This window comes from Oncorhynchus nerka, linkage group LG9a (assembly GCF_034236695.1).
Source record: "Oncorhynchus nerka isolate Pitt River linkage group LG9a, Oner_Uvic_2.0, whole genome shotgun sequence".
NCBI lineage: Eukaryota > Metazoa > Chordata > Actinopteri > Salmoniformes > Salmonidae > Oncorhynchus > Oncorhynchus nerka.
In genome coordinates, this window is record NC_088404.1 from 3809961 (window position 1) to 3833584 (window position 23624).

A 23624-nucleotide genomic window follows, 5' to 3' on the forward strand; every position below is an offset into this window, starting at 1 on the left:
GACAGGTAAGGGCCTAGCAGGTGGATAACTATTGGTCTCACCATAGACAGGTAAGGGTCTAGCAGGTGGATAACTATTGGTCTCACCATAGACAGGTAAGGGTCCAGCAGGTGGATAACTCACCATAGACAGGTAAGGGTCTAGCAGGTGGCTAACTCACCATAGACAGGTAAGGGTCTAGCAGGTGGATAACTCACCATAGACAGGTAAGGGTCTAGCAGGTGGATAACTATTGGTCTCACCATAGACAGGTAAGGGCCTAGCAGGTAGATAACTATTGGTCTCACCATAGACAGGTAAGGGTCCAGCAGGTGGATAACTATTGGTCTCACCATAGACAGGTAAGGGCCTAGCAGGTGGATAACTATTGGTCTCACCATAGACAGGTAAGGACCTAGCAGGTAGATAACTATTGGTCTCACCATAGACAGGTAAGGGTCCAGCAGGTGGATAACTCACCATAGACAGGTAAGGGTCTAGCAGGTGGATAACTATTGGTCTCACCATAGACAGGTAAGGGTCTAGCAGGTGGATAACTATTGGTCTCACCATAGACAGGTAAGGGTCTAGCAGGTGGATAACTATTGGTCTCACCATAGACAGGTAAGGGTCTAGCAGGTGGATAACTATTGGTCTCACCATAGACAGGTAAGGGTCTAGCAGGTGGATAACTCACCATAGACAGGTAAGGGTCTAGCAGGTGGATAACTCACCATAGACAGGTAAGGGTCTAGCAGGTGGATAACTATTGGTCTCACCATAGACAGGTAAGGGTCTAGCAGGTGGATAACTATTGGTCTCACCATAGACAGGTAAGGGTCCAGCAGGTGGATAACTATTGGTCTCACCATAGACAGGTAAGGGTCTAGCAGGTGGATAACTATTGGTCTCACCATAGACAGGTAAGGGTCTAGCAGGTGGATAACTATTGGTCTCACCATAGACAGGTAAGGGTCTAGCAGGTGGATAACTCACCATAGACAGGTAAGGGTCTAGCAGGTGGATAACTATTGGTCTCACCATAGACAGGTAAGGGCCTAGCAGGTGGATAACTATTGGTCTCACCATAGACAGGTAAGGGTCCAGCAGGTGGATAACTATTGGTCTCACCATAGACAGGTAAGGGTCTAGCAGGTGGATAACTATTGGTCTCACCATAGACAGGTAAGGGTCTAGCAGGTGGATAACTCACCATAGACAGGTAAGGGTCCAGCAGGTGGATAACTATTGGTCTCACCATAGACAGGTAAGGGTCCAGCAGGTGGATAACTATTGGTCTCACCATAGACAGGTATGGGTCTAGCAGGTGGATAACTATTGGTCTCACCATAGACAGGTAAGGGTCTAGCAGGTGGATAACTATTGGTCTCACCATAGACAGGTAAGGGTCTAGCAGGTGGATAACTCACCATAGACAGGTAAGGGTCTAGCAGGTGGATAACTCACCATAGACAGGTAAGGGTCTAGCAGGTGGATAACTCACCATAGACAGGTAAGGGTCTAGCAGGTGGATAACTCACCATAGACAGGTAAGGGTCTAGCAGGTGGATAACTATTGGTCTCACCATAGACAGGTAAGGGTCTAGCAGGTGGATAACTATTGGTCTCACCATAGACAGGTAAGGGTCTAGCAGGTGGATAACTCACCATAGACAGGTAAGGGTCTAGCAGGTGGATAACTCACCATAGACAGGTAAGGGTCTAGCAGGTGGATAACTCACCATAGACAGGTAAGGGTCTAGCAGGTGGATAACTCACCATAGACAGGTAAGGGTCTAGCAGGTGGATAACTCACCATAGACAGGTAAGGGTCTAGCAGGTGGATAACTATTGGTCTCACCATAGACAGGTAAGGGCCTAGCAGGTGGATAACTATTGGTCTCACCATAGACAGGTAAGGGTCTAGCAGGTGGATAACTATTGGTCTCACCATAGACAGGTAAGGGTCTAGCAGGTGGATAACTATTGGTCTCACCATAGACAGGTAAGGGTCTAGCAGGTGGATAACTCACCATAGACAGGTAAGGGTCCAGCAGGTGGATAACTATTGGTCTCACCATAGACAGGTAAGGGTCTAGCAGGTGGATAACTATTGGTCTCACCATAGACAGGTAAGGGTCTAGCAGGTGGATAACTCACCATAGACAGGTAAGGGTCTAGCAGGTGGATAACTATTGGTCTCACCATAGACAGGTAAGGGTCTAGCAGGTGGATAACTATTGGTCTCACCATAGACAGGTAAGGGCCTAGCAGGTGGATAACTATTGGTCTCACCATAGACAGGTAAGGGTCTAGCAGGTGGATAACTATTGGTCTCACCATAGACAGGTAAGGGTCTAGCAGGTGGATAACTCACCATAGACAGGTAAGGGTCTAGCAGGTGGATAACTCACCATAGACAGGTAAGGGTCTAGCAGGTGGATAACTATTGGTCTCACCATAGACAGGTAAGGGTCTAGCAGGTGGATAACTCACCATAGACAGGTAAGGGTCTAGCAGGTGGATAACTCACCATAGACAGGTAAGGGTCCAGCAGGTGGATAACTATTGGTCTCACCATAGACAGGTAAGGGTCTAGCAGGTGGATAACTATTGGTCTCACCATAGACAGGTAAGGGTCTAGCAGGTGGATAACTCACCATAGACAGGTAAGGGTCTAGCAGGTGGATAACTCACCATAGACAGGTAAGGGTCTAGCAGGTGGATAACTCACCATAGACAGGTAAGGGTCTAGCAGGTGGATAACTCACCATAGACAGGTAAGGGTCTAGCAGGTGGATAACTCACCATAGACAGGTAAGGGTCTAGCAGGTGGATAACTCACCATAGACAGGTAAGGGTCTAGCAGGTGGATAACTCACCATAGACAGGTAAGGGCCTAGCAGGTGGATAACTATTGGTCTCACCATAGACAGGTAAGGGTCTAGCAGGTGGATAACTCACCATAGACAGGTAAGGGTCCAGCAGGTGGATAACTATTGGTCTCACCATAGACAGGTAAGGGTCTAGCAGGTGGATAACTATTGGTCTCACCATAGACAGGTAAGGGTCTAGCAGGTGGATAACTCACCATAGACAGGTAAGGGTCTAGCAGGTGGATAACTATTGGTCTCACCATAGACAGGTAAGGGTCTAGCAGGTGGATAACTATTGGTCTCACCATAGACAGGTAAGGGTCTAGCAGGTGGATAACTATTGGTCTCACCATAGACAGGTAAGGGTCTAGCAGGTGGATAACTATTGGTCTCACCATAGACAGGTAAGGGTCTAGCAGGTGGATAACTCACCATAGACAGGTAAGGGTCTAGCAGGTGGATAACTCACCATAGACAGGTAAGGGTCTAGCAGGTGGATAACTATTGGTCTCACCATAGACAGGTAAGGGTCTAGCAGGTGGATAACTCACCATAGACAGGTAAGGGTCTAGCAGGTGGATAACTCACCATAGACAGGTAAGGGTCTAGCAGGTGGATAACTATTGGTCTCACCATAGACAGGTAAGGGTCTAGCAGGTGGATAACTATTGGTCTCACCATAGACAGGTAAGGGTCTAGCAGGTGGATAACTATTGGTCTCACCATAGACAGGTAAGGGTCTAGCAGGTGGATAAACCATAGTCTCAGGGTCTAGCAGGTGGATAACTCACCATAGACAGGTAAGGGTCTAGCAGGTGGATAACTAACTCACCATAGACAGGTAAGGGTCTAGCAGGTGGATAACTCACCATAGACAGGTAAGGGTCTAGCAGGTGGATAACTCACCATAGACAGGTAAGGGTCTAGCAGGTGGATAGAAGGGTCTAGCAGGTGGATAACTCACCATAGACAGGTAAGGGTCTAGCAGGTGGATAACTATTGGTCTCACCATAGACAGGTAAGGGCCTAGCAGGTAGATAACTATTGGTCTCACCATAGACAGGTAAGGGTCCAGCAGGTGGATAACTATTGGTCTCACCATAGACAGGTAAGGGCCTAGCAGGTGGATAACTATTGGTCTCACCATAGACAGGTAAGGGTCTAGCAGGTAGATAACTATTGGTCTCACCATAGACAGGTAAGGGTCTAGCAGGTGGATAACTATTGGTCTCACCATAGACAGGTAAGGGTCTAGCAGGTAGATAACTATTGGTCTCACCATAGACAGGTATGGGTCTAGCAGGTGGATAACTATTGGTCTCACCATAGACAGGTAAGGGTCTAGCAGGTAGATAACTATTGGTCTCACCATAGACAGGTAAGGGTCTAGCAGGTAGATAACTATTGGTCTCACCATAGACAGGTAAGGGTCTAGCAGGTGGATAACTATTGGTCTCACCATAGACAGGTAAGGGTCTAGCAGGTGGATAACTCACCATAGACAGGTAAGGGTCTAGCAGGTGGATAACTCACCATAGACAGGTAAGGGTCTAGCAGGTGGATAACTATTGGTCTCACCATAGACAGGTAAGGGTCTAGCAGGTGGATAACTATTGGTCTCACCATAGACAGGTAAGGGTCTAGCAGGTGGATAAATTGGTCTCACCATAGACAGGTAAGGGTCTAGCAGGTGGATAACTATTGGTCTCACCATAGACAGGTAAGGGTCTAGCAGGTGGATAACTCACCATAGACAGGTAAGGGTCTAGCAGGTGGATAATTGGTCTCACCATAGACAGGTAAGGGTCTAGCAGGTGGATAACTCACCATAGACAGGTAAGGGTCTAGCAGGTGGATAACTCACCATAGACAGGTAAGGGTCTAGCAGGTGGATAACTCACCATAGACAGGTAAGGGTCTAGCAGGTGGATAACTATTGGTCTCACCATAGACAGGTAAGGGTCTAGCAGGTGGATAACTATTGGTCTCACCATAGACAGGTAAGGGTCTAGCAGGTGGATAACTCACCATAGACAGGTAAGGGTCTAGCAGGTGGATAACTCACCATAGACAGGTAAGGGTCTAGCAGGTGGATAACTATTGGTCTCACCATAGACAGGTAAGGGTCTAGCAGGTAGATAACTAGGTGGATAACTCACCATAGACAGGTAAGGGTCTAGCAGGTGGATAACTCACCATAGACAGGTAAGGGTCTAGCAGGTGGATACTACTCACCATAGACAGGTAAGGGTCTAGCAGGTGGATAACTCACCATAGACAGGTAAGGGTCTAGCAGGTGGATAACTATTGGTCTCACCATAGACAGGTAAGGGTCTAGCAGGTGGATAACTATTGGTCTCACCATAGACAGGTAAGGGTCTAGCAGGTGGATAACTATTGGTCTCACCATAGACAGGTAAGGGTCTAGCAGGTGGATAACTCACCATAGACAGGTAAGGGTCTAGCAGGTGGATAACTCACCATAGACAGGTAAGGGTCTAGCAGGTGGATAACTCACCATAGACAGGTAAGGGTCTAGCAGGTGGATAACTCACCATAGACAGGTAAGGGTCTAGCAGGTGGATAACTCACCATAGACAGGTAAGGGTCTAGCAGGTGGATAACTCACCATAGACAGGTAAGGGTCTAGCAGGTGGATAACTCACCATAGACAGGTAAGGGTCTAGCAGGTGGATAACTCACCATAGACAGGTAAGGGTCTAGCAGGTGGATAACTATTGGTCTCACCATAGACAGGTAAGGGTCTAGCAGGGATAACTATTGGATAACTCACCATAGACAGGTAAGGGTCTAGCAGGTGGATAACTATTGGTCTCACCATAGACAGGTAAGGGTCTAGCAGGTGGATAACTATTGGTCTCACCATAGACAGGTAAGGGTCTAGCAGGTGGATAACTCACCATAGACAGGTAAGGGCCTAGCAGGTAGATAACTCACCATAGACAGGTAAGGGTCTAGCAGGTGGATAACTCACCATAGACAGGTAAGGGTCTAGCAGGTGGATAACTCACCATAGACAGGTAAGGGTCTAGCAGGTGGATAACTATTGGTCTCACCATAGACAGGTAAGGGTCTAGCAGGTGGATAACTCACCATAGACAGGTAAGGGTCTAGCAGGTGGATAACTCACCATAGACAGGTAAGGGTCTAGCAGGTGGATAACTCACCATAGACAGGTAAGGGTCTAGCAGGTGGATAACTATTGGTCTCACCATAGACAGGTAAGGGTCTAGCAGGTGGATAACTATTGGTCTCACCATAGACAGGTAAGGGCCTAGCAGGTGGATAACTATTGGTCTCACCATAGACAGGTAAGGGCCTAGCAGGTGGATAACTATTGGTCTCACCATAGACAGGTAAGGGTCCAGCAGGTGGATAACTCACCATAGACAGGTAAGGGTCTAGCAGGTGGATAACTCACCATAGACAGGTAGCAGGATAACTATTGGTCTCACCATAGACAGGTAAGGGTCTAGCAGGTGGATAACTATTGGTCTCACCATAGACAGGTAAGGGTCTAGCAGGTGGATAACTATTGGTCTCACCATAGACAGGTAAGGGTCTAGCAGGTGGATAACTATTGGTCTCACCATAGACAGGTAGCAGGTGGATCTACCATAGACAGGTGGATAACTCACCATAGACAGGTAAGGGTCTAGCAGGTGGATAACTCACCATAGACAGGTAAGGGTCTAGCAGGTGGATAACTATTGGTCTCACCATAGACAGGTAAGGGTCTAGCAGGTGGATAACTATTGGTCTCACCATAGACAGGTAAGGGTCTAGCAGGTGGATAACTATTGGTCTCACCATAGACAGGTAAGGGTCTAGCAGGTGGATAACTCACCATAGACAGGTAAGGGTCTAGCAGGTGGATAACTATTGGTCTCACCATAGACAGGTAAGGGCCTAGCAGGTAGATAACGATTGGTCTCACCATAGACAGGTAAGGGTCTAGCAGGTGGATAACTCACCATAGACAGGTAAGGGTCCAGCAGGTGGATAACTCACCATAGACAGGTAAGGGTCCAGCAGGTGGATAACTATTGGTCTCACCATAGACAGGTAAGGGTCTAGCAGGTGGATAACTCACCATAGACAGGTAAGGGTCTAGCAGGTGGATAACTCACCATACACAGGTAAGGGTCTAGCAGGTGGATAACTATTGGTCTCACCATAGACAGGTAAGGGTCTAGCAGGTGGATAACTCACCATAGACAGGTAAGGGTCTAGCAGGTGGATAACTATTGGTCTCACCATAGACAGGTAAGGGTCTAGCAGGTGGATAACTCACCATAGACAGGTAAGGGTCTAGCAGGTGGATAACTCACCATAGACAGGTAAGGGTCTAGCAGGTGGATAACTCACCATAGACAGGTAAGGGTCTAGCAGGTGGATAACTCACCATAGACAGGTAAGGGTCTAGCAGGTGGATAACTCACCATAGACAGGTAAGGGTCTAGCAGGTGGATAACTATTGGTCTCACCATAGACAGGTAAGGGTCTAGCAGGTGGATAACTATTGGTCTCACCATAGACAGGTAAGGGTCTAGCAGGTGGATAACTCACCATAGACAGGTAAGGGTCTAGCAGGTGGATAACTATTGGTCTCACCATAGACAGGTAAGGGCCTAGCAGGTAGATAACTATTGGTCTCACCATAGACAGGTAAGGGTCTAGCAGGTGGATAACTATTGGTCTCACCATAGACAGGTAAGGGTCTAGCAGGTGGATAACTATTGGTCTCACCATAGACAGGTAAGGGTCTAGCAGGTGGATAACTCACCATAGACAGGTAAGGGTCTAGCAGGTGGATAACTATTGGTCTCACCATAGACAGGTAAGGGTCTAGCAGGTGGATAACTATTGGTCTCACCATAGACAGGTAAGGGTCTAGCAGGTGGATAACTATTGGTCTCACCATAGACAGGTAAGGGTCTAGCAGGTGGATAACTATTGGTCTCACCATAGACAGGTAAGGGTCTAGCAGGTGGATAACTCACCATAGACAGGTAAGGGTCTAGCAGGTGGATAACTCACCATAGACAGGTAAGGGTCTAGCAGGTGGATAACTCACCATAGACAGGTAAGGGTCTAGCAGGTGGATAACTATTGGTCTCACCATAGACAGGTAAGGGCCTAGCAGGGAGATAACTATTGGTCTCACCATAGACAGGTAAGGGTCCAGCAGGTGGATAACTATTGGTCTCACCATAGACAGGTATGGGTCTAGCAGGTGGATAACTATTGGTCTCACCATAGACAGGTAAGGGCCTAGCAGGTGGATAACTATTGGTCTCACCATAGACAGGTAAGGGTCTAGCAGGTGGATAACTATTGGTCTCACCATAGACAGGTAAGGGTCTAGCAGGTGGATAACTCACCATAGACAGGTAAGGGTCTAGCAGGTGGATAACTCACCATAGACAGGTAAGGGTCTAGCAGGTGGATAACTCACCATAGACAGGTAAGGGTCTAGCAGGTGGATAACTCACCATAGACAGGTAAGGGTCTAGCAGGTGGATAACTCACCATAGACAGGTAAGGGTCTAGCAGGTGGATAACTATTGGTCTCACCATAGACAGGTAAGGGCCTAGCAGGTGGATATTGGTCTCACCTAGACAGGTGGTCTCAGGTGGATAACTCCATAGACAGGTAAGGGTCTAGCAGGTGGATAACTATTGGTCTCACCATAGACAGGTAAGGGTCTAGCAGGTGGATAACTAGACAGGTAAGGGTCTGGATAACTCACCATAGACAGGTAAGGGTCCAGCAGGTGGATAACTATTGGTCTCACCATAGACAGGTAAGGGTCTAGCAGGTGGATAACTATTGGTCTCACCATAGACAGGTAAGGGTCTAGCAGGTGGATAAATTGGTCTCACCATAGACAGGTAAGGGTCTAGCAGGTGGATAACTATTGGTCTCACCATAGACAGGTAAGGGTCTAGCAGGTGGATAACTCACCATAGACTCTAGCAGGTGGATAACTATTGGTCTCACCATAGACAGGTAAGGGTCTAGCAGGTGGATAACTATTGGTCTCACCATAGACAGGTAAGGGTCTAGCAGGTGGAAACTCACCATAGACAGGTAAGGGTCTAGCAGGTGGATAACTCACCATAGACAGGTAAGGGTCTAGCAGGTGGATAACTCACCATAGACAGGTAAGGGTCTAGCAGGTGGATAACTCAACTCACCATAGACAGGTCTAAGGTGGGGTCATAGACAGGGTCTAGCAGGGATAACTCACCATAGACAGGTAAGGGTCTAGCAGGTGGATAACTCACCATAGACAGGTAAGGTGGATATTGGTCTCTTAGACAGGTAAGGGTAGCAGGTGGATAACTCACCATAGACAGGTAAGGGTCTAGCAGGTGGATAACTCACCATAGACAGGTAAGGGTCTAGCAGGTGGATAACTCACCATAGACAGGTAAGGGTCTAGCAGGTGGATAACTCACCATAGACAGGTAAGGGTCTAGCAGGTGGATAACTATTGGTCTCACCATAGACAGGTAAGGGTCTAGCAGGTGGATAATTGGTCTCACCATAGACAGGTAAGGGTCTAGCAGGTGGATAAGGGCCTAGACAGGGTCTAGCAGGTGGATAACTCACCATAGACAGGTAAGGGTCTAGCAGGTGGATAACTATTGGTCTCACCATAGACAGGTAAGGGTCTAGCAGGTGGATAACTCACCATAGACAGGTAAGGGTCTAGCAGGTGGACTATTGGTCTCACCATAGACAGGTAAGGGTCTAGCAGGTGGATAACTCACCATAGACAGGTAAGGGTCTAGCAGGTGGATAACTCACCATAGACAGGTAAGGGTCTAGCAGGTGGATAACTCACCATAGACAGGTAAGGGTCTAGCAGGTGGATAAATTGGTCTCACCATAGACAGGTAAGGGTCTAGCAGGTGGATAACTATTGGTCTCACCATAGACAGGTAAGGGTCTAGCAGGTGGATAACTCACCATAGACAGGTAAGGGTCTAGCAGGTGGATAACTAAGGGTCTGCAGGTCTCACCATAGACAGGTAAGGGTCTAGCAGGTGGATAACTCACCCATAGACAGGTGGTGGTCTCATAGACAGGGGTCTAGCAGGTGGATAGACAGGTAAGGGTCTAGCAGGTGGATAACTCACCATAGACAGGTAAGGGTCTAGCAGGTGGATAACTCACCATAGACAGGTAAGGGTCTAGCAGGTGGATAACTCACCATAGACAGGTAAGGGTCTAGCAGGTGGATAACTCACCATAGACAGGTAAGGGTCTAGCAGGTGGATAATTGGTCTCACCATAGACAGGTAAGGGTCTAGCAGGTGGATAACTATTGGTCTCACCATAGACAGGTAAGGGTCTAGCAGGTGGATAACTATTGGTCTCACCATAGACAGGTAAGGGTCTAGCAGGTGGATAGACAGGTATTGGATCTCACCATAGACAGGTAAGGGTCTAGCAGGTGGATAACTCACCATAGACAGGTAAGGGTCTAGCAGGTGGATAACTATTGGTCTCACCATAGACAGGTAAGGGTCTAGCAGGTGGATAACTCACCATAGACAGGTAAGGGTCTAGCAGGTGGATAACTCACCATAGACAGGTAAGGGTCTAGCAGGTGGATAACTATTGGTCTCACCATAGACAGGTAAGGGTCTAGCAGGTGGATAACTCACCATAGACAGGTAAGGGTCTAGCAGGTGGATAACTCACCATAGACAGGTAAGGGTCTAGCAGGTGGATAACTATTGGTCTCACCATAGACAGGTAAGGGTCTAGCAGGTGGATAACTATTGGTCTCACCATAGACAGGTAAGGGTCTAGCAGGTGGATAGACAGGTAAGGGTCTAGCAGGTAGATAACTCACCATAGACTCACCATAGACAGGTAAGGGTCTAGCAGGTGGATAACTCACCATAGACAGGTGGTCTAACTCACCATAGACAGGTAAGGGTCTAGCAGGTGGATAACTCACCATAGACAGGTAAGGGCCTAGCAGGTGGATAACTATTGGTCTCACCATAGACAGGTAAGGGTCTAGCAGGTGGATAACTCACCATAGACAGGTAAGGGTCTAGCAGGTGGATAACTCACCATAGACAGGTAAGGGTCTAGCAGGTGGATAATTAAGGGTCTCACCATAGACAGGTAAGGGTCTAGCAGGTGGATAACTATTGGTCTCACCATAGACAGGTAAGGGTCTAGCAGGTGGATAACTCAGGGTCTAGCAGGTGGATAACTCACCATAGACAGGTAAGGGTCTAGCAGGTGGATAACTCACCATAGACAGGTAAGGGTCTAGCAGGTGGATAACTCACCATAGACAGGTAAGGGTCTAGCAGGTGGATAACTCACCATAGACAGGTAAGGGTCTAGCAGGTGGATAACTCACCATAGACAGGTAAGGGTCTAGCAGGTGGATAACTCACCATAGACAGGTAAGGGTCTAGCAGGTGGATAACAGGTAAGGGTAGACTAAGGGCCTAGCAGGTGGATCTCACCATAGACAGGTAAGGGTCTAGCAGGTGGATAACTCACCATAGACAGGTAAGGGCCTAGCAGGTGGATAACTCACCATAGACAGGTAAGGGTCTAGCAGGTGGATAACTCACCATAGACAGGTAAGGGTCTAGCAGGTGGATAACTCACCATAGACAGGTAAGGGTCTAGCAGGTGATAACTCACCATAGACAGGTAACTAGCAGGTGTGGATAACTCACCATAGACAGGTAAGGGTCTAGCAGGTGGATAACTCACCATAGACAGGTAAGGGTCTAGCAGGTGGATAACTCACCATAGACAGGTAAGGGTCTAGCAGGTGGATAACTCACCATAGACAGGTAAGGGTCTAGCAGGTGGATAACTCACCATAGACAGGTAAGGGTCTAGCAGGTGGATAACTATTGGTCTCACCATAGACAGGTAAGGGTCTAGCAGGTGGATAACTATTGGTCTCACCATAGACAGGTAAGGGTCTAGCAGGTGGATAACTATTGGTCTCACCATAGACAGGTAAGGGTCTAGCAGGTGGATAATTGGTCTCACCATAGACAGGTAAGGGTCTAGCAGGTGGATAACTATTGGTCTCACCATAGACAGGTAAGGGTCTAGCAGGTAGATAACTATTGGTCTCACCATAGACAGGTAAGGGTCTAGCAGGTGGATAACTCACCATAGACAGGTAAGGGTCTAGCAGGTGGATAAATAGACAGGTAAGGGTCTCACCATAGACAGGTAAGGGTCTAGCAGGTGGATAAATAGACAGGTGGTCTCACCATAGACAGGTAAGGGTCTAGCAGGTGGATAACTCACCATAGACAGGTAAGGGTCTAGCAGGTGGATAACTCACCATAGACAGGTAAGGGCAGGTGGATAACTGGTCTCCATAGACAGGTAAGGGTCTAGCAGGTGGATAAGGGTCTAGCAGGTGGATAACTCACCATAGACAGGTAAGGGTCTAGCAGGTGGATAAATTGGTCTCACCATAGACAGGTAAGGGTCTAGCAGGTGGATAACTATTGGTCTCACCATAGACAGGTAAGGGTCTAGCAGGTGGATAACTATTGGTCTCACCATAGACAGGTAAGGGTCTAGCAGGTGGATAACTCACCATAGACAGGTAAGGGTCTAGCAGGTGGATAACTCACCATAGACAGGTAAGGGTCTAGCAGGTGGATAACTTTTGGTCTCACCATAGACAGGTAAGGGTCTAGCAGGTGGATAACTCACCATAGACAGGTAAGGGCCTAGCAGGTAGATAACTATTGGTCTCACCATAGACAGGTAAGGGTCTAGCAGGTGGATAACTATTGGTCTCACCATAGACAGGTAAGGGTCTAGCAGGTGGATAACTCACCATAGACAGGTAAGGGCCTAGCAGGTGGATAACTCACCATAGACAGGTCTAGCAGGTGGTCTAGCAGGTGGATAACTCACCATAGACAGGTAAGGGTCTAGCAGGTGGATAACTATTGGTCTCACCATAGACAGGTAAGGGTCTAGCAGGTGGATAACTCACCATAGACAGGTAAGGGTCTAGCAGGTGGATAACTCACCATAGACAGGTAAGGGTCTAGCAGGTGGATAACTATTGGTCTCACCATAGACAGGTAAGGGTCTAGCAGGTGGATAACTCACCATAGACAGGTAAGGGTCTAGCAGGTGGATAACTCACCATAGACAGGTAAGGGCCTAGCAGGTGGATAACTCACCATAGACAGGTAAGGGTCTAGCAGGTGGATAACTCACCATAGACAGGTAAGGGTCTAGCAGGTGGATAACTCACCATAGACAGGTAAGGGTCTAGCAGGTGGATAACTCACCATAGACAGGTAAGGGTCTAGCAGGTGGATAACTCACCATAGACAGGTAAGGGTCTAGCAGGTGGATAACTCACCATAGACAGGTAAGGGTCTAGCAGGTGGATAACTCACCATAGACAGGTAAGGGTCTAGCAGGTGGATAACTCACCATAGACAGGTAAGGGTCTAGCAGGTGGATAACTCACCATAGACAGGTAAGGGTCTAGCAGGTGGATAACTCACCATAGACAGGTAAGGGCCTAGCAGGTGGATAACTCACCATAGACAGGTAAGGGTCTAGCAGGTGGATAACTCACCATAGACAGGTAAGGGTCTAGCAGGTGGATAACTCACCATAGACAGGTAAGGGTCTAGCAGGTGGATAACTATTGGTCTCACCATAGACAGGTAAGGGTCTAGCAGGTGGATAACTCACCATAGACAGGTCTCCAGCAGGTGGACAGGTAAGGGTCTAGCAGGTAGATAACTATTGGTCTCACCATAGACAGGTAAGGGTCTAGCAGGTGGATAACTCACCATAGACAGGTAAGGGTCTAGCAGGTGGATAACTCACCATAGACAGGTAAGGGTCTAGCAGGTGGATAACTCACCATAGACAGGTAAGGGTCTAGCAGGTGGATAACTCACCATAGACAGGTAAGGGTCTAGCAGGTGGATAACTCACCATAGACAGGTAAGGGGGTCTAGACAGGTGGATAACTCACCATAGACAGGTAAGGGTCTAGCAGGTGGATAACTCACCATAGACAGGTAAGGGTCTAGCAGGTGGATAACTCACCATAGACAGGTAAGGGCCTAGCAGGTGGATAACTCACCATAGACAGGTAAGGGTCTAGCAGGTGGATAACTCACCATAGACAGGTAAGGGTCTAGCAGGTGGATAACTCACCATAGACAGGTAAGGGTCTAGCAGGTGGATAACTCACCATAGACAGGTAAGGGTCTAGCAGGTGGATAACTCACCATAGACAGGTAAGGGTCTAGCAGGTGGATAACTCACCATAGACAGGTAAGGGTCTCAGGTGGATAACCATAGACAGGTAAGGGTCTAGCAGGTAGATAACTATTGGTCTCACCATAGACAGGTAAGGGTCTAGCAGGTGGATAACTCACCATAGACAGGTAAGGGCCTAGCAGGTGGATAACTCACCATAGACAGGTAAGGGTCTAGCAGGTAGATAACTATTGGTCTCACCATAGACAGGTAAGGGTCCAGCAGGTGGATAAATTGGTAACTCACCATAGACAGGTAAGGTGGTCTAGCAGGTGGATAACTCACCATAGACAGGTAAGGGTCCAGCAGGTGGATAACTATTGGTCTCACCATAGACAGGTAAGGGTCTAGCAGGTGGATAACTCACCATAGACAGGTAAGGGTCCAGCAGGTGGATAACTCACCATAGACAGGTAAGGGCCTAGCAGGTGGATAACTCACCATAGACAGGTAAGGGTCTAGCAGGTAGATAACTATTGGTCTCACCATAGACAGGTAAGGGTCCAGCAGGTGGATAACTATTGGTCTCACCATAGACAGGTAAGGGTCTAGCAGGTGGATAACTCACCATAGACAGGTAAGGGTCTAGCAGGTGGATAACTCACCATAGACAGGTAAGGGTCTAGCAGGTGGATAACTCACCATAGACAGGTATACATAAGAAGCATACAGTTCCAAGTTGATCTGCCTGTTGATGGCAGCCTCACATTCCGGGTGGAAGTTCTGTCGCACCTGGGATGTCATGGTTCTGGAAAGAGAGACAGAGGCAGGCAGACAGACAGACAGACAGACAGACAGACAGACAGACAGACAGACAGACAACAATTATCAGCAACCATCACTCCTGTGTTCCAATGGCACGTTGTGTTAGCTAATCCAAGTTCATCATTTTAAAAAGGCTAATTGATCATTAGAAAACACTTTTGCAATTATGTTAACGCAGCTGAAAACTGTTGTTCTCATTAAAGAAGCAATAAAACTGGCCTTCTTTAGACTAGTTGAGTATCTGGAGCATCAGCATTTGTGGGTTTGATTACAGGCTCAAAATGGCAGGAAACAAAGATCTTTCTTCTGAAACTCGTCAGTCTATTCTTGTTCTGGGAAATGAAGGCTATTCTATGTGAGATCTCGTACAACGCTGTGTACTACTCCCTTCACAGAACAGCGCTGTGTATTACTCCCTTCACAGAACAGCGCTGTGTATTACTCCCTTCACAGAACAGCGCTGTGTACTACTCCCTTCACAGAACAGCGCAAACTGGCCCTAACCAGAATAGAAAGAGGAGTGGGAGGCCCCGGTGCACAACTGAGCAAGAGAACAAGTACATTAGAGTGTCTAGTTTGAGAAACAGAGGACTCACAAGTCCTCAACTGGCAGCTTCATTAAATAGTACCCGTAAAACACAAGCCTCAACGTCAACAGTGAAGAGGCGAATCCGGGATGCTGACCTTCTAGGCAGAGTTGCAAAGAAAAAGCCATATCTCAGACTGGACAATAAAAATAAAAGATTAAGATGGGCAAAAGAATAGACACTGGACAGAGGAAGATTGGAAAAAAAGTGTTATGGACAAACAAATCTAAGTTTGAGGTGTTCGGATCACAAAGAAGAACATTCGTGAGACGCAGTAAAAATGAAAAGATGCTGGAGGAGTGAACCATCTGTCAAGCCTGGTGGAGGCAATGTGATGGCCTGGTGGAGGCAATGTGATGGCCTGGTGGAGGCAATGTGATGGCCTGGTGGAGGCAATGTGATGGCCTGGTGGAGGCAATGTGATGGCCTGGTGGAGGCAATGTGATGGCCTGGTGGAGGCAATGTGATGGTCTGGTGGAGGCAATGTGATGGCCTGGTGGAGGCAATGTGATGGCCTGGTGGAGGCAATGTGATGGCCTGGTGGAGGCAATGTGATGGTCTGGGGGTGCTTTGGTGGTGGTAAAGTGGGAGATTTGTACAGGGTCAAAGGGATCTTGAAGAAGGAAGGCTATTACTCTATTTGACAACACCATGCCATACCCTGTGGACAGTGATTAATTGGAGCCAATTTCCTCCTACAACAGGAAAATGACCCAAAGCACAGCTCCGAACTATGTAAGAGCTATTTAGGGAAGAAGCAGTCAGCTGGTATTCTGTCTATAATGGAGAGGCCAGCACAGTCACCGGATCTCAACCCTATTGAGCTGTTGTGGGAGCAGCTTGACGGTACGGTACGTAAGAAGTACCCATCAAGCCAATCCAATTTGTGGGAGGGGCCTCAGGAAACATGGGGTGAAATCTCTTCAGATTAGTGATGGACATTCTGGCTATTTTCAGAGAGCCAGCTCGTTCGGCTCAGCTCACCAAAAAGCGCCGGCTATTTTCAGAGAGCCAGCTCGTTCGGCTCAGCTCACCAAAAAGCGTCGGCTATTTTCAGAGAGCCAGCTCGTTCGGCTCAGCTCACCAAAAAGCGTCGGCTATTTTCAGAGAGCCAGCTCATTCGGCTCAGCTCACCAAAAAGCGTCGGCTCCTTTGGCTCCCAAACGGCTCTATAAATTTTTATTTTTTTTGTGTGTATTTTTTCAAGTCAAACAGTTTGCGATAGTTTGACTATGATCGGTGTTAAAACAATTCTAATTTATTTATTACATTAAATCTTACTCTACCTTAACCACAGTGTATTTAAAAAATGCATTGGGCTGTTATGAAAAAAGAACAATGTGAAACATTTGCATTTAAAGTATAACTTTTTAATGTATATAAACAAAGTGTATATATAAATTATATTCCATTCTGTGTATCTTCCTGTCCATTGATGAACATAGGGTGTCCATCAACTCTGTCACGTGTCCTGCGGTTACGTTTGCTTCTCTCTGGCGGCTGGCTGTGATTGGCTGCAGACCCTGCAGACACAGGAGTATCGTTTTTGAGGCTGTCACATAGCTGAAAAGAGAGAACAGGTAACTTATTAGTTCAGGTTTTGTCTACTGATACTACATTCTCATCTACTGCTCATATACATATATAACACTGGATGAAATAGTGATTTAGTAATAACTGCTTACTGTACCTCTCTCCACTGACCTCCACAGTGACCTGCTCCAAGGGTTGCAGGACTCTGCACACCTCCTCCACCACTTCCCATTCCTCTTGGGTCAGAGCATCAACAGGACTCTGCACACCTCCTCCACCACCTCCCATTCCTCTTGGGTCAGAGAATCAACAGGACTCTGCACACCTCCTCCACCACCTCCCATTCCTCTTGGGTCAGAGCATCAACAGGACTCTGCACACCTCCTCCACCACCTCCCATTCCTCTTGGGTCAGAGCATCAGGAGGTATATTGACAATGGCCAGGGTAGAGATGATGTCTTCCTTTGACTCAAGAAACCACTTCAACATATAAAACATTGTATTCCACCTTGTAGTCTTGTTTAGTCTTGTTTAGGCCTCAGCTCAGGCATCTCCCATCTAGCGTTGTGTTTTTAGGTTTTCAGCACCTACTGTGCTCCTGTGGAAGTATTCCACAGCTGCTTTCACTTTGTCCACAGTGGGCTTCATCACCCCCAGAGCATCTCTTACAATCAGGACATTTGTGTGGGGAAGACATGGATGATGGGTCCATTTAAACATTTTCATTGCTTTGGTTTTGTTAGCTGCATTGCCGCTAAGACAACAGACCACTTTTCCATCTACTTGGCGTTCTCTGGCCCCTCTCAACAGTTCCTCTGCCAAGTTCTCTGAGGTGTGTCTGTCGCTGAACTCAAAAGCAGTCCAGAAGACAGACCGCTAGACATCAAACCATCTTCAATGAAGTGACGTGTAAGAAGTGGTTATCCTTGATGTCCAGCAGTCAGTAGTAAGGCAAACTGCAGTAGCTTTTTGGACTCTTTCCCCCATTGAAGACTGTGTGCTCTCGTACAGTTGTGGAATAAGGGATTTTAAAAGGGTTTTCCTGCTTGGACTTGTGTACATTGGATTCAGACTATTGCTATAATTTATAAAACCTCTGTCCTCCGCGATCGAAAATGGCTGGAAATCGGTGGCAATCATTTTAGCCAATGCAATATTAATTTGGCCTCGTTTTGCTACAGACATAGACGTTTGGCATAAACTGGTCCAGAGAAGACTGCGTTGCTGTGGGTCATGGAGTAGGTCTACTTGACTGAGTGGATACATCTCCACCACTATCACTAGCAGGCCTACTTAACTGAGTGGATACATCTCCACCACTATCACTAGCAGGTCTACTTGACTGAGTGGATACATCTCCACCACTATCACTAGCAGGCCTACTTAACTGAGTGGTACATCTCCACCACTATCACTAGCAGGTCTACTTGACTGAGTGGATACATCTCCACCACTATCACTAGCAGGTCCTCTTGACTGGGATACATCTCCACCACTATCACTAGCAGGCCTACTTGACTGAGTGGATACATCTCCACCACTATCACTAGCAGGTCTACTTGACTGAGTGGATACATCTCCACCACTATCACTAGCAGGCCTACTTGACTGAGTGGATACATCTCCACCACTATCACTAGTAGGTCTACTTGACTGAGTGGATACATCTCCACCACTATCACTAGCAGGCCTACTTGACTGAGTGGATACATCTCCACCACTATCACTAGCAGGCCTACTTGACTGAGTGGATACATCTCCACCACTATCACTGCAGGCCAGGCCTACTTGACTGAGTGGATACATCTCCACCACTATCACTAGCAGGCCTACTTGACTGAGTGGATACATCTCCACCACTATCACTAGCAGGCCTACTTGACTGAGTGGATACATCTCCACGTGTGGAGGTTCTGGGTCCACCACTATCACTTGCAGGCCTACTTGACTGAGTGGATACATCTCCACCACTATCACTAGCAGGCCTACTTGACTGAGTGGATACATCTCCACCACTATCACTAGCAGGCCTACTTGACTGAGTGGATACATCTCCACCACTATCACTAGCAGGCCTATTTGACTGAGTGGATACATCTCCACCACTATCACTAGCAGGCCTACTTGACTGAGTGGATACATCTCCACCACTATCACTAGCAGGTCTACTTGACTGAGTGGATACATCTCCACCACTATCACTAGCAGGTCTACTTGACTGAGTGGATACATCTCCACGTGTGGAGGTTCTGGGTCCACCACTATCACTAGCAGGCCTAGTTGACTGAGTGGATACATCTCCACCACTATCACTAGCAGGCCTACTTGACTGAGTGGATACATCTCCACCACTATCACTAGCAGGCCTACTTGACTGAGTGGATACATCTCCACCACTATCACTAGCAGGCCTACTTGACTGAGTGGATACATCTCCACCACTATCACTAGCAGGCCTACTTAACTGAGTGGATACATCTCCACCACTATCACTAGCAGGCCTACTTGACTGAGTGGATACATCTCCACCACTATCACTAGCAGGCCTACTTGACTGAGTGGATACATCTTATCACTAGCAGGCCTACTTGACTGAGTGGATACATCTCCACCACTATCACTAGCAGGCCTAGTTTAACTGAGTGGATACATTCCACCACTATCACTAGCAGGTCTACTTGACTGAGTGGATACATCTCCACCACTATCACTAGCAGGTCTACTTGACTGAGTGGATACATCTCCACCACTATCACTAGCAGGCCTACTTGACTGAGTGGATACATCTCCACCACTATCACTAGCAGGTCTACTTGACTGAGTGGATACATCTCCACCACTATCACTAGCAGGCCTACTTAACTGAGTGGATACATCTCCACCACTATCACTAGCAGGTCTACTTGACTGAGTGGATACATCTCCACCACTATCACTAGCAGGCCTACTTAACTGAGTGGATACATCTCCACCACTATCACTAGCAGGCCTACTTAACTGAGTGGATACATCTCCACCACTATCACTAGCAGGTCTACTTGACTGAGTGGATACATCTCCACGTGTGGAGGTTCTGGGTCCACCACTATCACTAGCAGGCCCGCTAGTTTCTGGAAGCTCCGCTACAGCTTCACAGTTGGGTGCACAGTTCACATATGCTGGTGTAGGTTGTGCGTAGAACCGGCTTTATGAGATTTTGTTTTGGCAAATACTACACTGTGCTCTAACATAAGTCTATATTATTAAAATGCATCCAAATGCTACTGTGCTTCCGACTCGTTTTCACAGCTGTCCTTCCTCTCTCTCCTCAGCTGCTAAGTGTGTGACTGAGTGAGTTGGCTCGGCCCTCCCTCACACATCATTGGTTGACACTGTGTCTGACAGGAACAACAGGTGAGGCTGTTAGTCAGATCAAATGTGTATACGGTTGTGCATTTAGGCCTATACTGTTTTGGTTCTTTCAAATAGTAAATTTTATTCATTTAATTTTTAAAGATTTTTAAAGATTTTTTATAAAAAGATTTGGCTCTTCTGATATGCGAGCCGGATCCCAACGTTCACTTACAAAAGCCGACTCGTTTGCGAACAACACATTTCTACTTCAGACTACCTCAATGTATCAGTATAACTTTAGGCCGTCCCCTCGCCCATACCCGGGCGCGAACCAGGGACCCTCTGCACACATCAACAACAGTCACCCACGAAGCATCGTTACCCATCGCTACACAAAAGCCTCTGTCCTTGCAGAGCAAAGGGGAACAACTACTTCAAGGTCTCAGAGCGAGTGACGTCACCGATTGAAACGCTATTTAGCGCACACCGCTAACTAAGCTAGCCATTTCACATCCGTTACATCAACAAATTGACAACTAGAATGCCAAAGATCTGCAAGGCTGCAAATGGAGGATTCTTTGACAAAAGCACATTTTGTTTTTTTCAAATTTTGAAGGACATTATTATTTAAATTAAAAAACATTTATAACCTTGTCAACGTCTTGATTATACAATTGAAGTCGGAAGTTTACATACACTTATGTTGGAGTCATTAAAACTATTTTTTTTTCAACCACTCCACAAATTTCTTGTTAAACAAACTATAGTTTTGGCAAGTCGGTTAGGACATCTACTTTGTGCAGGACACAAGTAATTTGTCCAAAAATTGTTTACAGAGATTATTTCACTTATAATTCATGCTTGACATCATGGGAAAATCAAAAGAAATCAGCCAAGACCTCAGAAAAAAAATTGTAGACCGCCACAAGTCTGGTTCATCCTTGGGAGCAATTTCCAAACGCCTGAAGGTACCACGTTCATCTGTACATACAATAGTACGCAAGTATAAACACCATGGGACCACGTAGCCGTCATACCGCTCAGGAAGGAGACGTGTTCTGTCTCCTAGAGATGAACGTACTTTGGTGTGAAAAGTGCAAATCAATCCCAGAACAGCAGCAAAAGACCTTTGTGAAGATGCTGGACAAAACAGGTACAAAGGTATCGATATCCACAGTAAAACGAGTCCTATATCGACATAACCTGAAAGGCCACTCAGCAAGGAAGAAGCCACTGCTCCAAAACCGCCATAAAAAAGCCAGACTACGGTTTGCAACTGCACATGGGGACAAAGACTGTACTTTTTGGAGAAATGTCCGCTGGTCTGTTGAAACAAAAATAGAACTGTTTGGACATAATGACAATCGTTAGTTATGTTTGGAGGAAAAAGGGGGAGGCTTGCAAGCCAAAGAACACCATCCCAACCGTGAAGCATGGGGGTGGCAGCATCATGTTGTGGGGGTGCTTTGCTGCAGGAGGGACTGGTGCACTTCACAAAATAGATGGCATCATGAGGGAGGAAAATTATGTGGATATATTGAAGCAACATCTCAAGACATCAGTCAGGAAGTTAAAGCTTGGTCACAAATGGGTCTTCCAAATGGAAAATGACCCCAAGCATACTTCCAAAGTTGTGGCAAATTGCTTAAGGACAACAAAGTCAAGGTATTGGAGTGGCCATCAAAGCCCTGACCTCAATCCTATAGAACATTTGTGGGCAGAACTGAAAAAGCGTGTGTGAGCAAGGAGGCCTACAAACCTGAATCAGTTACACCAGCTCTGTGGAAGGCTACCGGAAACGTTTTACCCAAGTTAAACCATTAAGGCAATGCTACCAAATACTAATTGAGTGTATGTAAACTCCTGACCCACTGGGAATGTGATGAAAGAAATAAAAGCTGAAATATATCATTCTCTCTACTATTATTCTTACAGTTCACATTCTTAAAATAAAGTGGTGATCCTAACTGACCTAAGACAGGCAATTTTTACTAGGATTAAATGTCAGGAATTGTGAAAAACTGAGTTTAAATTTGGCTAAGGTGTATGTAGACTTCCGACATCAACTGTATATACACACACATTTTGTGGGACGCGCTGTATATTGTACAATTCGACTGCGCGACAGACCACACACTTACACACCATTTAATATTCAGCATACTCATGTTAGTATTAAACGTATCTACTTTCTCAAAACATAAGATTAATGTGTAAAATAAATAGAGACATTATTTAGTTACAACACTGAAGGAGGTTGATGAAGAACCTACATGAGGGCGCACCGGGCAACGTAATATAAAGTAGGACAAGCAAGTGATTTGTACTGGAAAGTCAACTAATATATTTACTAGTCAACCAGCTAGTAATCCCTTAGGATCCCAGCCTGGTCTCTCTTTTTTTGAACAAAATTTTTAAAAAACCCAGATATATCTTGTAATTGAACAAAATAGTAAAGGTGGTCAATAACTGGGGTCCGTATGCCGATAATACGGGACATTTTTGTTTGTTGCTAAACGAAAAGGCTGATCGTAGTAAAGGTTAGTATTTCCACTGAAATGGCAAACATGCTAATTGCTAACCCGTTAGCGAACATTTTTTTTTTTTTACGACACCCAAAATAAAATCACTAAACATTGATGGCTTGATCACAAGATAACACTGTTGAAGGTAATATATTTCTTAAAACCCTGTTGAATATGCCGATAATACGGGTTTTACAACGTCGTCCGCTAAGAACAATAATAAATGGTTTTGGAGAAACGGGTCGGATATTTGACGACGTTAAAACAACGTTAGTTGGCTACTCATGACAAGGCGCTTCTGAAACGGACTCTCAAGGTTATTGTCGCGAACAGGTAACGTCTAGTAGCAGAGCTGCAAAAGTGGCCCAACAAATAAATGCAACGCATACAAGCCTGGTAATAATACTATACAACTAGTCATCACAGTAACGCAGGTATAAAACACCGTCAACTACCTCGGGAGTGGTACGAACGCTTGCCGGTCGACTCCCTCCAAATGGTATCCACTTGCCCAGTTAAATAAAGGTGAAATAAATAAAAAGCTGTGTTGACTGGGTGACAGTGGTTTCTGACGGACTACAGCATCACGTACTAGTCAGCGAACACTTTTCAAAATAAAAGTCCTCAACACTGCCAAAACATGTTTCATTGTTGATCCTGTGGTGTAGTCCCATCTCCATATTCA

At 46.5% G+C, this 23624-nt stretch overlaps 1 protein-coding gene and 1 long non-coding RNA gene across 2 annotated transcripts in view; both read right to left on the minus strand.

The window, feature by feature from the left end:
• fth1b (ferritin, heavy polypeptide 1b) overlaps window positions 1–23534 on the minus strand; it is a 41498-nt gene extending 17964 nt beyond the window's left edge. The window contains exons 1-2 of the mRNA XM_065022205.1: window positions 23395–23534; window positions 14839–14944 (exon numbers count right to left, since the gene is read on the minus strand). Coding sequence (XP_064878277.1) covers window positions 14839–14940 — 102 coding nt within the window. The 5' untranslated portion in view covers window positions 14941–14944; window positions 23395–23534. The remainder of the gene's footprint in view (window positions 1–14838; window positions 14945–23394) is intronic.
• On the minus strand, window positions 16903–18525 carry LOC135573259 (uncharacterized). The gene is made up of 2 exons (XR_010464625.1): window positions 17239–18525; window positions 16903–17111 (listed from the first exon to the last, which is right to left on the minus strand). It is a non-coding gene; the product is annotated as an uncharacterized LOC135573259 (long non-coding RNA).
• Window positions 23535–23624: the final 90 nt, after the last annotated feature.